Source organism: Capra hircus, chromosome 3, assembly GCF_001704415.2.
Source record: "Capra hircus breed San Clemente chromosome 3, ASM170441v1, whole genome shotgun sequence".
NCBI classification, from domain to species: domain Eukaryota; kingdom Metazoa; phylum Chordata; class Mammalia; order Artiodactyla; family Bovidae; genus Capra; species Capra hircus.
In genome coordinates this window covers 35,111,136-35,124,683 of record NC_030810.1, presented here as the reverse complement: position 1 = coordinate 35,124,683, position 13,548 = coordinate 35,111,136, and the positions used below count along the sequence as shown (strand labels likewise).

The 13,548-nt window shown below is 40.3% G+C and overlaps 1 protein-coding gene across 1 annotated transcript in view; it reads left to right on the top strand.

The window, feature by feature from the left end:
- The window catches only part of C3H1orf87 (chromosome 3 C1orf87 homolog), an 83,906-nt gene continuing 71,475 nt past the window's right edge, over window positions 1,118–13,548 (top strand). Inside the window, exon 1 of the mRNA XM_005678339.3 lies at window positions 1,118–1,233. Coding sequence (XP_005678396.2) covers window positions 1,127–1,233 — 107 coding nt within the window. The 5' untranslated portion in view covers window positions 1,118–1,126. The remainder of the gene's footprint in view (window positions 1,234–13,548) is intronic.

The following is a 13,548-nucleotide window of genomic DNA, read 5'->3' as shown; positions in this document are numbered from 1 at the left end:
TGAAGCTTCCAGATAGATTCAAAGAATCTATCTGGGGGGCTAACCTCGCAGAGCAGATCCAATTGCTGACAACACGCTAAGTGAAACTAGGGTCTTAGGAAGAACCCTGCTCTATTTATCAGACCGAAGTACTGGAACCAGGCCTGCTGTCAATCACTGTGTGCCCTTAGTCAGTTAACACCGTCTCTGGGCCTTGGTTTCCCAATCTGTAAAGAGAGCCTTTGGAGACTATTCAGTGTTATGTGGCAGCCTGGATGGGAGGGGAACTGGGGGGAGAATGGATACATGTGTATATATGGTTGAGTCCCTCAGCTGTTCACCTGAAACTATCACATTGTTGATTATCTATACCCCAATACAAAATTAAATGTTTAAAAACCTTCATTTAAAAAAAAAGAAATGATTTCTAAAGACCTTTCAATTTCTAAGAGGCTCTAACAGGGAATGGTTAGTCTGGGACCAGGTTTATAGAACTTCTCAGTTTCCCCTGGCAGCAGACCTGATTAAACACCCAGTGAATATTAATGGAGGGTCTCAGTTTTAGATTCACTGCATTGTAGAAAAATCAGATCAGCAAAAAATCCCTCTTTTCTATGCACATTGCTCCTTCAGATGCATGATGTCATTGGACTGTTATTAAATCCAGAGGGCAGAAATGGAATTATTCTGGTTTCATAAATGGAGATACTGAGTGTCAGAACTGAATTTGAGTTCTTCACATGTCCTTCTAAAGCCCTACTTTTCTCTCTGACCTCATTATAATCCCATCTGGTGACTTGTAGAATGGGAAGACAATCAGGAATGGCTCAGTCAACCAGTTTTGCGAACCTCTTAGATGGGATTTCCGATTCTGCTAATTACTGTTATGTGATATTGGAAAAGTTACTTAGCTACATTAAGGCTGTTCCCTCAACTGTGAGACAAAAATGATAATAGTAATTAGGAATATCTTTCTCATGCTTTTTTGGAACTATTAAGTGAGATTATAATATAGGTAATACAGTTGACCTCGCTATTATTTTTGTTGTTATTATTGACAAGGATGTTACAGTTGCCTAGTGGAAAACCCAGAGGAATAGTTTTATTTATTTTCCACCCCCAAGGACTTGAAGAGGCTTGGAGAATTATGTCTGCAGTTTGGAAGACTCCCTGTGGATCAAATGCGATGCCTGAGATGATGGTGAAAATCATTGGAAGTAAACGCTTTCGATACCTTGTGGAGAAGCCAAAAATGTAAGTTTACTCTTTGAAAAATATGTTTTGCTTGGGTGCTAATGAAGTTTAGGCTTTTTTTAATCTAGAAATTTACATTTTAAAAATGCTCTCCATGGAAAATTAAGTCATTAAGATGCAACCATAAAAGTAAAATAGTGTTGATAACTTCTATGCAGTGTTTTCCTGAATTTTTCATCTTACAAAGATGCTCTTTCCCCATTCTCTTTAATTACTTGAGCTGATTTTCCAGATAGATGGGAAATATAAGCTTTGAGCCATTAATAAATATTAATGGAGCATTGCTGCTTCTCCTTATCAGGTTTGTAATCTACCACATGTAGTAATTTTTTGGTGGGGGGAGAGAGAGGGAGGAAGGTTGTTAGTCAATTTGTTATGAATTAAAGTAGTGGGATTAGTAATGAATCATAAAAGTTTCACTTAACTTTTGCTTGTATTCCATACTCCTCTAAGCAGGGGCTTCTAAGAACATAACTAAGAGGGCTTTCTTCCTCCAAACTCATCACAGTCACATTTGAAGGGGGAAACTCACATATCTCTAAAATTCACTCGTTTTTTGACCAATTCTTCCTTGTAGAGTTTTGATAGTTCACGTAAGAAAAAGACAATACTAGACCTACCTTTCTTCTAGTAGGCATTTCATAAACAGTAGTCAGTCAGTAAGTGCCTTTCCCTCCTAAAATCATTTCCTTAGCTCTTTCTTCTCTTTCAGAAACCCACAGATCAAATAGACAAACTAAAAGTTCTAGCCTCACTGAACATAGGTTCAGAAAGCAGTGGACACCAAACCTGGCTACCATCAGGTGGAGAATCCTTATCATCACCTGGAGAATCCTCAAAAATAAAGATGTGGGGTTCAAGACATATTGAGTCAGAATCCCTGAAGATGAGACCATTAGCATGACTGTTATGGAGTATGAGCTTTAAAGGGGAAATGGGTTTTACCTCCCTACCATCAGTACTAAGAGACTGTAAAGTGAGTGCCCCAAGAGATTCCAAAGCCAGTACTGCAGTCAACTAGTAATGTCTCCCATGGCGCAGGAAGTGAGCTTTGCAGCAGGAGTCATGTATTTGGAATCCTTACAGACTGAAGAGATGTGAGTTTGAATCCTGCCTCAGAGCCTTTCCAACCTTTTGACATTGAAAAAGTGAATTAACATCTCAAGCCTCAGATTCTACAGCTATCAAGTGAAGATAAAGCCCATCTACCTAGTAGGGTTGTTATGAGAAAAAAAAAAAAATGAGAAAAGTATGCAAAGCATCTTTCCAGTGCCTAGAAGTATATATAGTGTGTGTGTCAGTTGCTCAGTCGTGTCTGCCTATTTGTGACCCCATGGACTGCCCATCGGGCTCCTCTGTCCATGGAATTCTCCAGGCAAGAATACTGGAGTGGATTGCCATTCCCTTCTCCAGAGGAACTTCCCAACCCAGGGATAGAACCCAGGTCTGCATCACAGGCAGATCTTTTACTGTTTGAGCTACAGGGAAGTCATATTCCACATGCTTAATAAATGGACCTGCTATTATTATTGAAGTAAATCTTTCCATAGATATGACATTAAGTAAAAAATCAAAATTTTTTCTATGAAACACTTGCCATCCCTTTTATATTCTATGCCAGTTTATCTCTGTTTTGTAGATGAGGAAACTGAGACACTGATGAGTAAGTGATTATTTCAAGATCTTGACAAACTCCAGTCATTATCCAGAAAAGTAAATAAGATCACTAGGAATGCTTTGCTCAATTCTCCTTCTACCTGGAAGACATTGCTGATCTATTAATTCCATTTCCCTTTGAGGTTGTTTGTTTAACCCCAACATCCCCAACTCCATTCTTTTTCCAGTGGTATCAGAGTCTAATATGTTCCTAACAGGGAAGGGGAGGGTAGTGGGGATAGAGGAAGTGTCCTTTTCCTTTTAAATTAAAGAAAAATTCCATCTTTAGTATAAGAAGGTGCCTTTATTTCTCTTTATTCTTTAAATTTTAGATTCTGGAAATAAGAGTACACTACATTAGTTACATTAATTGGGAAATAAAAGACACAGTTCTGTTTTCTCTGTGACAGACAATAAGATAATTGTTATTTTTTAATATTACGATAAATTTTGTTGTTTGTTTCTATGGACTTGATGTTACTGTTGCTGGAATAACATAGGACAGTTAGCAAGCTTTCCTAAAATATTCTTGTATGGTTCAAAAGTAAATAACTTTCAAGAGGCTTCTCGTTGCTGAGGTAAGGACAGACCCACCGCAAGCATGCTTTGCATGTTCCAGAGTCTGTCTCTAAAAAAACATTTAAATCATGCTACATCTACACCCTTCAGCCAGGGTCTCAAGATGGTGTTTTCTTTGAGTTGAATCAACTGACCCTATTAGTAAAAAAAATATACATAGAAAAATAAATAAAAGCCAAAATAGAAGTCTCTAAAAGAAAAGTCTGGATTAAAAAGAAAAATTACAAATTAATATTGGATGGAAAAACAAATCTTCCTGTGTAACGACATTTATTTATTTATTTGAATTAATTTTATTGGAGTATAGTTGCTTTACAAATGTGTAACCACATTTAGTTCAGGTGTCTTACAGGTTGGTGGAAAGATGGCTAGTGGGTCAGACATAAATATGATCTTCAAAGCACAAACCAAAATCAGTCTGCTGGTTTTCTAGGACTGCTCTATGACCATACCAAAACTGGGTGGCTTAGGCCAACAGAAATGTATTGCCTCTCAGTTCTGGAGGCTAGACAGCTGAAGCCAAGGTGTCTGCAGAGCCTCGCTCATTCTGACGTGCCCAGGAAGAATCCTTCTGTTCCAAGTCTCTCTCCTTATTGGAGAAATAATATGTGTCTGTGTACAGGTTTCCTCCTTTCATAAGGACACCAGTCAATCGGCTGACAACTCTACTATTCTAGCATGGCCTCATCTAAACTAATTACTTCTGCAGTTACCCTATTTCCAAATAAGATCACATTCTGAGATATTGGAAATTAGGATTTAAAAATATGAACTGGGATAAGGGGATAGAACTTAAACCATAACAACCAGTCTCCCATTTTACAGATGAGGTGAGACAACTGAGGTCTCAGTGAACTTAAAGTGAGGCTACTTATTAAGAACTAAGCCTGGAATTTACTCCTTCTCTCATTTTTTAATTTAGCCTGTACAGTGATTAACAAGAGATAAACAGAAAAATGATCAATGCCTACTTAGAACACATTTTTCATCAAGGAGATCAATATATAGGTTTAAGTGTCCCTCAGTCTGTGGCATCATTATTTTCCTCATAGACCCCTACACTGGCCTTTCAGTCCTGACCCCTGCCTTTCATCTAATTCTCTGATTCATTCTCTGGATCCATGCTCTTCAAAGTGTAGTCTATGGACCATCAGCATCAACCTCACCTGAGAGCTTGTTAGAAATGCAGACTCTCAGGCCCCTTTCCAGACATATTGAGTCAGAATCTGCATTGTTGTCAATTCCCAAGTGAGGCCTATGCAGTATTACGGATTGAATTATAGATTGAGAAGATCAGTTCTTAAGTATGGCTAGCAACCGCATAGAGTCCCTTGGATTGAAAGGAGATCAAAACAACCAGTCCTAAAAGAAATGAATCCTGAATATTCATCAGAAGGACTGATGCTGAAGCTGAAGCACCAAAACTTTAGCTACCTGAAACGAAGAGCCAACTCACTGGAAAAGATCCTGATGCTGCAAAAGACTGAGGGCAGAAGGAGAAGGGGGTGACAGAGGATGAGATGGTTGGATAGCATCACTGACTCAGTGGACATGAGTTTGAGCAAATTCTGGGAGATGGTGAAGGACCAGGAAGTCTGGCATGCTGTAGTCCATGGAGTTCCAAAGAGTTGGACATGATTTAGCAACTGAACAACCATCTTTTTAAAATGCAAATCTAATCAGGTGCCACCATCACCAGCCCTGGATTTGCCTGCTTCCCTTTCCCGTGACCCCCATAGCATCCTTAGGGATTGTCGTGCTCAATGGCAATTTTCTATGCATTTCTGTGTCCCCCATTTAACTGTAAATTCTGTCTGCACAACCTTGCCCTCAGTACTGAGTGTAAAGTCTTGTACATATTGAAAGCCTAATAAATGAGTTAGAATACAATGGCGATTTAGTCGCTAAGTAGTGTCCTACTCTTGCGACCTCATGTACTGTAGCCTGCCAGACTCCTCTGTCCATGGGATTCTCCAGGCAAGAATACTTGAGTGGGATGCTATTTCCTACTACAGGGTATCTTCCCAACCCAGTGATCTAACCCGACTCTCTTGTAGCTCCTGCAATGCAGGAGGATTCTTTACCACTAGCACCAACTGGGGAGCCCAGAAAGACAATACTAAGTGCTTTAAATCCATGTCTAAAGGCGCATGTTGCTAAAATAGCATGAAGTTGTTACTATGGAACCCTGATGATTAATGGGATGACTGATCCAGGAGAAAATATGCCAGATGATAGGAGACAAATAGTCTCATTTTATTAAAAGAGATAAACGTTGGTAGTGAAATCATGGAACTTGAAGCTTATAGAGAATCTCTGGCAAAAACACAGGCCAAAGAATTAAATATATTAGATGTGAGTACAAAACACAAAGGCCTTCACCACTGAGGGTTAGTCCATTTTGACTAAGAACAGAGCATGCCAGACTGGCCCCATTCTCTTCATTGATGAAGTTACTGTGGTGCAAATTAAGGGAGTCATAAAGCATAGTCTTTGTTGATTTCAGTGAGTTACTAGGAACACTTTTCTCACGAAGTTTTGAAATAGGCAGAGACTTCTAGGTTGAATAGTATTAAGATGGATGACAAACCAACCTGGTAGTGACTGAACAATGGATTTAAGCACAATGTGCTGGAGGTGGAGAGGCTGGGAGGATTTGTGTGTGACTCAGTTCTTAGTCAACATTTTTTAATCCTCAACTAAAGGAAGACAGACAAATCACTTCAGTAAGCAGGTGAATAGTAGACTGCTTCGAAGATATGGCAGGAAAATGAGCTAAAACCAACAAGATGAAATCTACAGAAATATACGCAAAGTCTCTTTAGATGAGGGCACACATACATGATTATATACAATAAATGCTTGGGATTTACTTGCTATGAAGTAATAGAATATACACTGGTCTCTGGGAATTCCCTGGTGGTCCAGTGGTCAGGACTCCATTCTTTCAATGCCAAGGGCCTGGGTTCAACCTGTGGTTGGGGAACTAAGATGCTGCAAGCCTTGTGGCATGGCCAAAAATAATAATGATAATTTTCTTAAAGAAAGAATACATACTGATCTCTGATCCCACCCAGTTCCTGGCATGGAAGCTCCTAAAACTCTCTCAATTTTCTAAGAGATAAGAACACTAGGAGTATCATTTGTTTTACTATTTGGTCTTTGATTCTGGTTCCTGGCACAAAACTTGTAAAGTCCTTAGAATTTCCTGAGTGATGAGTTGTCTTTTGTTCTAATGAGGATACTCTCGGTGGGCTCCTGAATGGCTTCAGGGTGTAGGTTGTGACCAGAAAGACCACACACTGACTAAAAGCTTGGAAACTTTCAGCCCAAACGTACTCCCTATCCTCCCAGAGGGAAGAGAAGCTGGATACTGAGTGAAAGATTTATCCTAACTACATGTTGAAACTTCCTAAAAATCCCAAATGTATGGGGTTCAGAGAGCTTCTGGGCTGCTAAACACACCTATGTGCTGGGGCAGGGGGTGTTATGTCTGCAGAAGCCAGGGGAGTTCCATTCTCTTCCCCACATACTTGGCTCTCTCCATCTCTTCCATCTGGCTGTCACTTAGTTGTATTCTTTAACAGTAACCTAGTGACTCCAGCCACATAATTAAAAGATGCGTACTCCTTGGAAGAAAAGCTGTAACAAACCTAGACAGTGTATTAAAAAGCAGAGACATAACTTTGCCAACAGAGGTCCATATAGTCAAACGTATGGTTTATCCAGTAGTCATATGTGAATGTGAGAATTGGACCATAAAGAAGACTGAGAGCTGAAGAATTGATAGTTTCAAATTGTGGAACTGGAGAAGACTCTTGAGAATCCCTTGGATAGCAAGGAGATCAAACCAATCAGTCCTAAAGGAAATCAACCCTAAATATTCATTGGAGGAACTAATGCTGAAGCTGAAGCTCTAATACTTTGGCCACCTGATGCAAACAGCAAATTCACGGCGGTGGGGGGGGGGGGGTGACGGGGGGGGCGGGGGAAAGCAATGCTGGGAAAGATTGAGAACAGGAGGAGAAGAGGACAACAGAGGATGGCATCACTGACTCAATGGACATGAGCTTGAGCAAACTATCCAGGAAATAGTGACAGACAGGGAAGCCTGGCTGTTGCAATCCCTGAAATCGCAAAGAGCTGGACACAACTTAGCAGCTGAACAACAACATCATCTAATGAGTAAATGGTTTGCCTAAGTTCTGTGAGACACTCATAAATTAATCAAGCCTGAGAAGGCAATTTTGGGAACTCTGATTTATAGCTAGCCTGTCAGAGATACAGGTAACAGCCTGGACTTGCACCTGACACCTGAAGGAAGTAGGGCAGTCTTGTGTGACTGAGACCTTAACCTGTGGGGTCTTTTCAACTCCAGGCAGATAGTGTCAGAATGGAATTGCAATGTAGGACACTCAAGTAATGTCAAAGAATTGCTTTGTTTGGGGAAAACCCACATATTTGATGACCAGAAGTAGAATGGAAGATAAAGTGGAAGGTTCCCCCAGTACACCATGAACAAAAGGTGTCCAGACAGACGAAGAGGGGGTGGGGGGGTGGGCATCACACTGATAACTAGACCTGTCACCAAGGAGTACTGTGCTTCGTCCCGGCACACGAAAGGTGCAGGCACTAAAAGCATGGCATTATGGAATCTCCAGGGTGTGAGGTTTGGCCTAGGGGAACATTTATAGAATTTGGGAATTGAGCTGTTAAATAAAAGAGGAATTGGGTTCCTTTCAAGAAACTCCTGTGAGTAGAGATGCTTCCAATTAATACAGTTGGCCTCTATAGTTCCTTCCACTGCCAAGAATCAGTGACCCAGAGTATTTTATTCCATAGTTACACTGCTGTTGGTATAGAATTGTTAAGCACAGGGGAAGCTGACTCCTTTATGGGTGGTTTAGTCACTAAGTCATATTTGACTCTTGAGACCCCATAGACTGTAGCCCGCCAGGCCCCTCTGTCCATGGGATTCTCCAGGCAAGAATACTAGAGCGGGTTGCCATCTCCTTCTCCATGGGATCTTCCTGACCCAGGAATTGAACCTGGGTCTCCTGCATTGCAGACAGATTCTTTACTGACTGAGCTCTGAGGGAAGCAACAAATACTTGTAACTGTGTATCACATATATTGATATTTAGAGTCAATAAATACAAAATTCTCATGTTTTTCCACATGACTTTCCTGGAGCCCATATTCTGTCATTTTTTAATCCCTCAAAGTCTTTCATATTAATACAATATTTTGAGTTTCTTATTTTAATTATTTATTTATTTTGGGCTGCTTTTTGCTCCGTGCATGAGCTTTCTAGTTGAGGTGAGCAGGAGCTATTCCCTAGCTGTGATGCATGGCTTTCTCATTGCAGTGACTTCTTTTGTTGAAGAGCACATGATCTAGGGTGTGCGGCCTTCGGTAGTTGTGGCACCTGGGTTCGGTTGCCCCAGGTCGTATGGAGTCTTCCAGGACCAGGAATCTAACCTGTGACCCCTAAATTGGCAGATAGATTCCTAACCACTGGATCACCAGGGAAGGCCAATATTTTTTAATTTCTTGAAATGTTTTAAAGTGTTATTAGTTTTAGAAATTAATGCATGCATGGAATCAGCACCTTTTCAATTAACAAATATTAATTGACTGCCTGCTAAGTGCCAAGCCCTGGGGACCCAGCAGAATACCTAAAGTTCTAGTGACAGAAGACACACAACAAACATATAACAGTAAACATTCAAACGAAGATAGTGCAATGAGGAAAAATACAGTAGGCCCAGAGGGTATATGAAGTCACCAAGGGTGCTCTCAGAAGGCCTCTCTAAGCAAGTGACACTTAGCTGAGACTATGTAAAGTTGGAATTATCCAATGAGCTTTATCCATGGTTAGCTAGCAGTGAGCTGGCTAAGACTAGCACAGCTTTGTCCCAGTGCATGAGGCTTTCCATATTTCAATCTTCCATAAAACTCATAGTTTCTTCCTCCTTCTCCTGCCCTAGAAGAAGAGGCTGCAACTTCCCATGGGCCCCAGGTTCTCCAGATATTTCGCTTTCCCAACAACTGCTACAAATAGCACCTAAGATGAGCACCTGGAGCCCAAGTAGATCTTTTTGGTACATGGCCACCTTTTGCCTGCCTCATAAAAAAGTACCACATCACTTTCCAGGAACACAGATCTAAGAGATCAGGGCAATCATATAGCTGCTGATTTTTCACCCATAAGATCCAGTCTGTACCCAGCAACACCACAGGTGTTCATCATTACCTGCTAGCCTCTACAGTTCTACACAGAGAGTGAACTATGCAAATAGCTGAAGAAATCATTCTGGACAGCAGGGACAGGCAATAGAAAGCCTTTTGGCATGCTTAAGGAGAAGCAAGAAAGTCAGTGTGGGTGGAGTTAGTGAACAAGGGGAGGAAATGAGGTCAGGGAGGCCTACAAGACTCAGATCATGGGCCATGTGGTCCATGTTAGAAATGTTGGATTTGTTCTATGTACAATGGGAAGACATGGAAAATTGAGAGCAGTGGAGGACACAATCAAATTTACACTTTCTAAATAACGGTTCTGGCTGCTATGTGGAGGATAAACTAGAAGAGACAGGAATATTAAAATGAGAGAGGCCACTTAGGGAGTCATTATGGTAATCCAGGCAGGAAATGGTAGTGTCAGGCAAGTCTATTCTCATCACAACAAAGATTTAAAGTGATGGACATTAAAGCCCTCGGCACATCACAGCTCTTGGGTCTTGGACAGACTGTGTTATAGCTCTTAGACAGATTAGTGTTACAGCTCCATGTTATAGCTCTATTTTATTTAGAAAATAGCAGGAAAATCCATCCTCGAGGTGTGAGGGCATGCCAACCCAAAGATGCAAAGAGAAGAGAGTGGGGGAGCGTGCGAGCACGTGGGAGAGAGAAACCTGGCCCTTTGGCTCCTCTTTTTATATGTTTTTTCCTCCCCCTGGGCCTGCCCTGTGTAAATTGGGCTAGCCAGGAGTGCTGTTTGTTCCACCGGAGGTCCTCACTCCGGTCCTTGACCTTGCCTTTGTTCTATTTTCGCAGGCTTTTCCCTTCCTTTTCTTTTAGCCAGCGCCATTTTGGACTCCTGTTTCCTATTCTAACTACCTAACAGTAGCAATAATCAATTATGTTCCCTATGTAAAACCTGGGTAAACTTTGCAATTTAAAAATTCAGTTACCTACTCATCCTTTTCTTAAAAAGTAATAACTAATTGTAATATCTTATCTTTGTTTATTGCATTTCATTCTATATAATTTACATATTACTTTACTCTCCATGAACTCAGTCTCTCCCTAAAACAGAACAATATCAGAGAATAAACTATTGTCTTTATTTTCACAAGTTCAAAGAAATAAAATAATATGCTAAAATCATACTTCTCCTATGAGCTTTCCACAGTTTTTTTTTTTTAATTAATCTCCTACAATAGGTTTTAAGTTATTATTCTAGCACTGTAAGAAGCATAAAGAAGTATGAGATATTGTTTTGGACATATGCCTCCAGCCCAAAACATAGGCATAAATCTTTAAATAAGAGTATATAGCTTTGTGTGAGTGAATGTCATATCAATGTTATAAAAAATAGGTGGCTATTGGTCTTAAATCTTGAAACTGTGCAGTAAAGGTTGTCACTTTACCATTTGAAATTCTACATTTCCAAAAATATGATAAGTAGTAAAAGGCAAAAACAAAATACTATTTAAAATGTATATGACAGGAAAAAATTATTCCTCTTATGTATAAAGAGCTCTTACAAATCAATGGGAAAAATATAAGCTGCCCAGTTTAAAAAACTGGCTAAAGGTCTAGACAGGCAAGTCACAAAAGAAGAAAAAAAAAAAAGGAACATTAGATATATATATGGCTGAGGGACTGGGGTGGGGAATTAACCTGAGTGGTAATAAAAGAAATTTAAATAACAATGAAATATTATTTTCTACCAATCAAACTGAAAATCTTTTTATAACAGAAATATCCAGGGTTGACAAGGGCTTAGGAAAAAGAATACTCATATGCTACTCCGTTTTTAAGTATACTTATCAAAAGCTTTAAAAGTGTATTTCTTTGGCATAAAATCCCTCTAAGAATCAATTCTGTGGAAACAGTTATTGTTGGATGTAATGGTTTGATTTCAAAAGTTTACACAAGACTATACTAGTCTGGGTCCAGTAGGAAACAGATTAGTAAATTAAGATAATTCAAGGAGGATTTGGTTACAAGAGTAAGAGAGTTGCAAGGCACAGTACAGGAATCATGGGCTAGCAGCTGCAAGGTTGTTACAACCATAGGTCTGCAGAGACGGGAAGCAAGTGTGCTCAGTTACGTCAGACTTCTGCAGCCCTATGGACTGTAGCCCACCAGGCTCCTCTGCCCATGGAATTTTCCAGGCAAGAATACTGGGGTAGGCTGCCATTTCCTCCTCAGGGGATCTTCCTGACCCAAGGATGGAACCCGCATCTGCATTGGCAGGCAGATTCTTTGCCACTGAGCCACCAGGAAGCCAAGATGGAAAGAGGGGAATGTTAATGAGGAGGGAAAAACATTCTTGAGCTAGAGAAAAACAGTGACCTTCGGGCAAGAGACACAAGTAGTTTGAAGCACTCTTACAGGGAGAGCCATCTTCCTGGAGAGCCAGGGCCAAACCAACCAGAATCAGAGGACATGAGAGCTGACTGGCTAATCAGTCCACAGCGGTCAGCTTCTCAGAGTGGAAGAGGAGGCAAGGAAGTAGGAGCAGAGGGAAACATCCAGCAGAGAAGCAATATTTAAACTAGTAAAACCCAGGAAAAGTAAACATTTCAAATAATATAGGACGAGTTAATTAAAGTCGTGTATATCCATACAACTAGATACTTTAAATGTTCTTGTGGAAATATAAACATTGATGGATAAGGTATCCATATGATACTGTCAAGTGGAGCAGATTTTAAAAGATCACAACATTGTATAACCACAGTTTGGTTTAAGAGTAAAACAAAACTTAAGCTCTTGTGTGTGTGTGTATCTTACCACATATAGGGTAACCACTTATAATTTTGAGAAAGCACAAATTTGTTAATGTAGTACGTCTTTTTGAACTTTATTTTTCAGAGCAGTTTAAAATTCATGGCAAAATTGAAAGGAAGATGCAGAGATATCCCATATGCCTCCTGCCCTCACACACATGTATCTTTCCCCATTATCAACATCCCTTACCAGAGTGGTGCATTTGTTACAATTCACAAACCTACAGAAGGCGATGGCACCCACTCCAGTACGCTTGCCTGGCAAACCCCATGGACGGAGGAGCCTGGTGGGCTGCAGTCCATGGGGTCGCTAGGAGTCGGACACTACTGAGCAACTTCACTTTCACTTTTCACTTCCATGCATTGGAGAAGGAAATGGCAACCTACTCCAGTGTTCTTGCCTGGAAAATCCCAGGGACAGGGGAGCCTAGTGGGCTGCCAGAGTCGGACACGACTGAAGTGACTTAGCAGTACCACACTACCACATCTTAATCACAAAATTCCATGGCTTACCTTAAATTTCACTTTTGGTGTTTTATATTCTATGGGTTTGCACAAATGTATAATGACATGTGTTCATCGTTAGAGTGTCATACAGAGTACTATTGCCCTAAAAATCTGATGCTCTGCCTATTCATCTTCCCCTCCTTTCCTAAAGTGCAGTTTTCAAACACATGGTCTTTTTATATACCCCTGATTTAGTTCAACATAATTAAACAAAATCACATATTAATCATTATTGCTCCTCGTTCCCATAGACCCTGTAGATGTCTCCAGAAGGTATTTGCAGAGATAGGAGAATGGTTTGCGCTACATCCTCTGAGCGTGGATAGAAGCCTTGCCTCAGAACTGTGCCTTAAAGCACGGAAATAACTGATATAGAGGCCAGGCAGTTTCACAGTCATCTTGATTAGAAATGTAAGAATACAAGTGCAAAAGACTTTAAATTTCAAGCCTATAGACAGCATGTTAAAAAGCAAAGACACCACTTTGCCAACAAAGATCTGTATAATTAAAGCTATGGTTTTTCCAGTAGTCATGTATGGATATAAGAACAGGA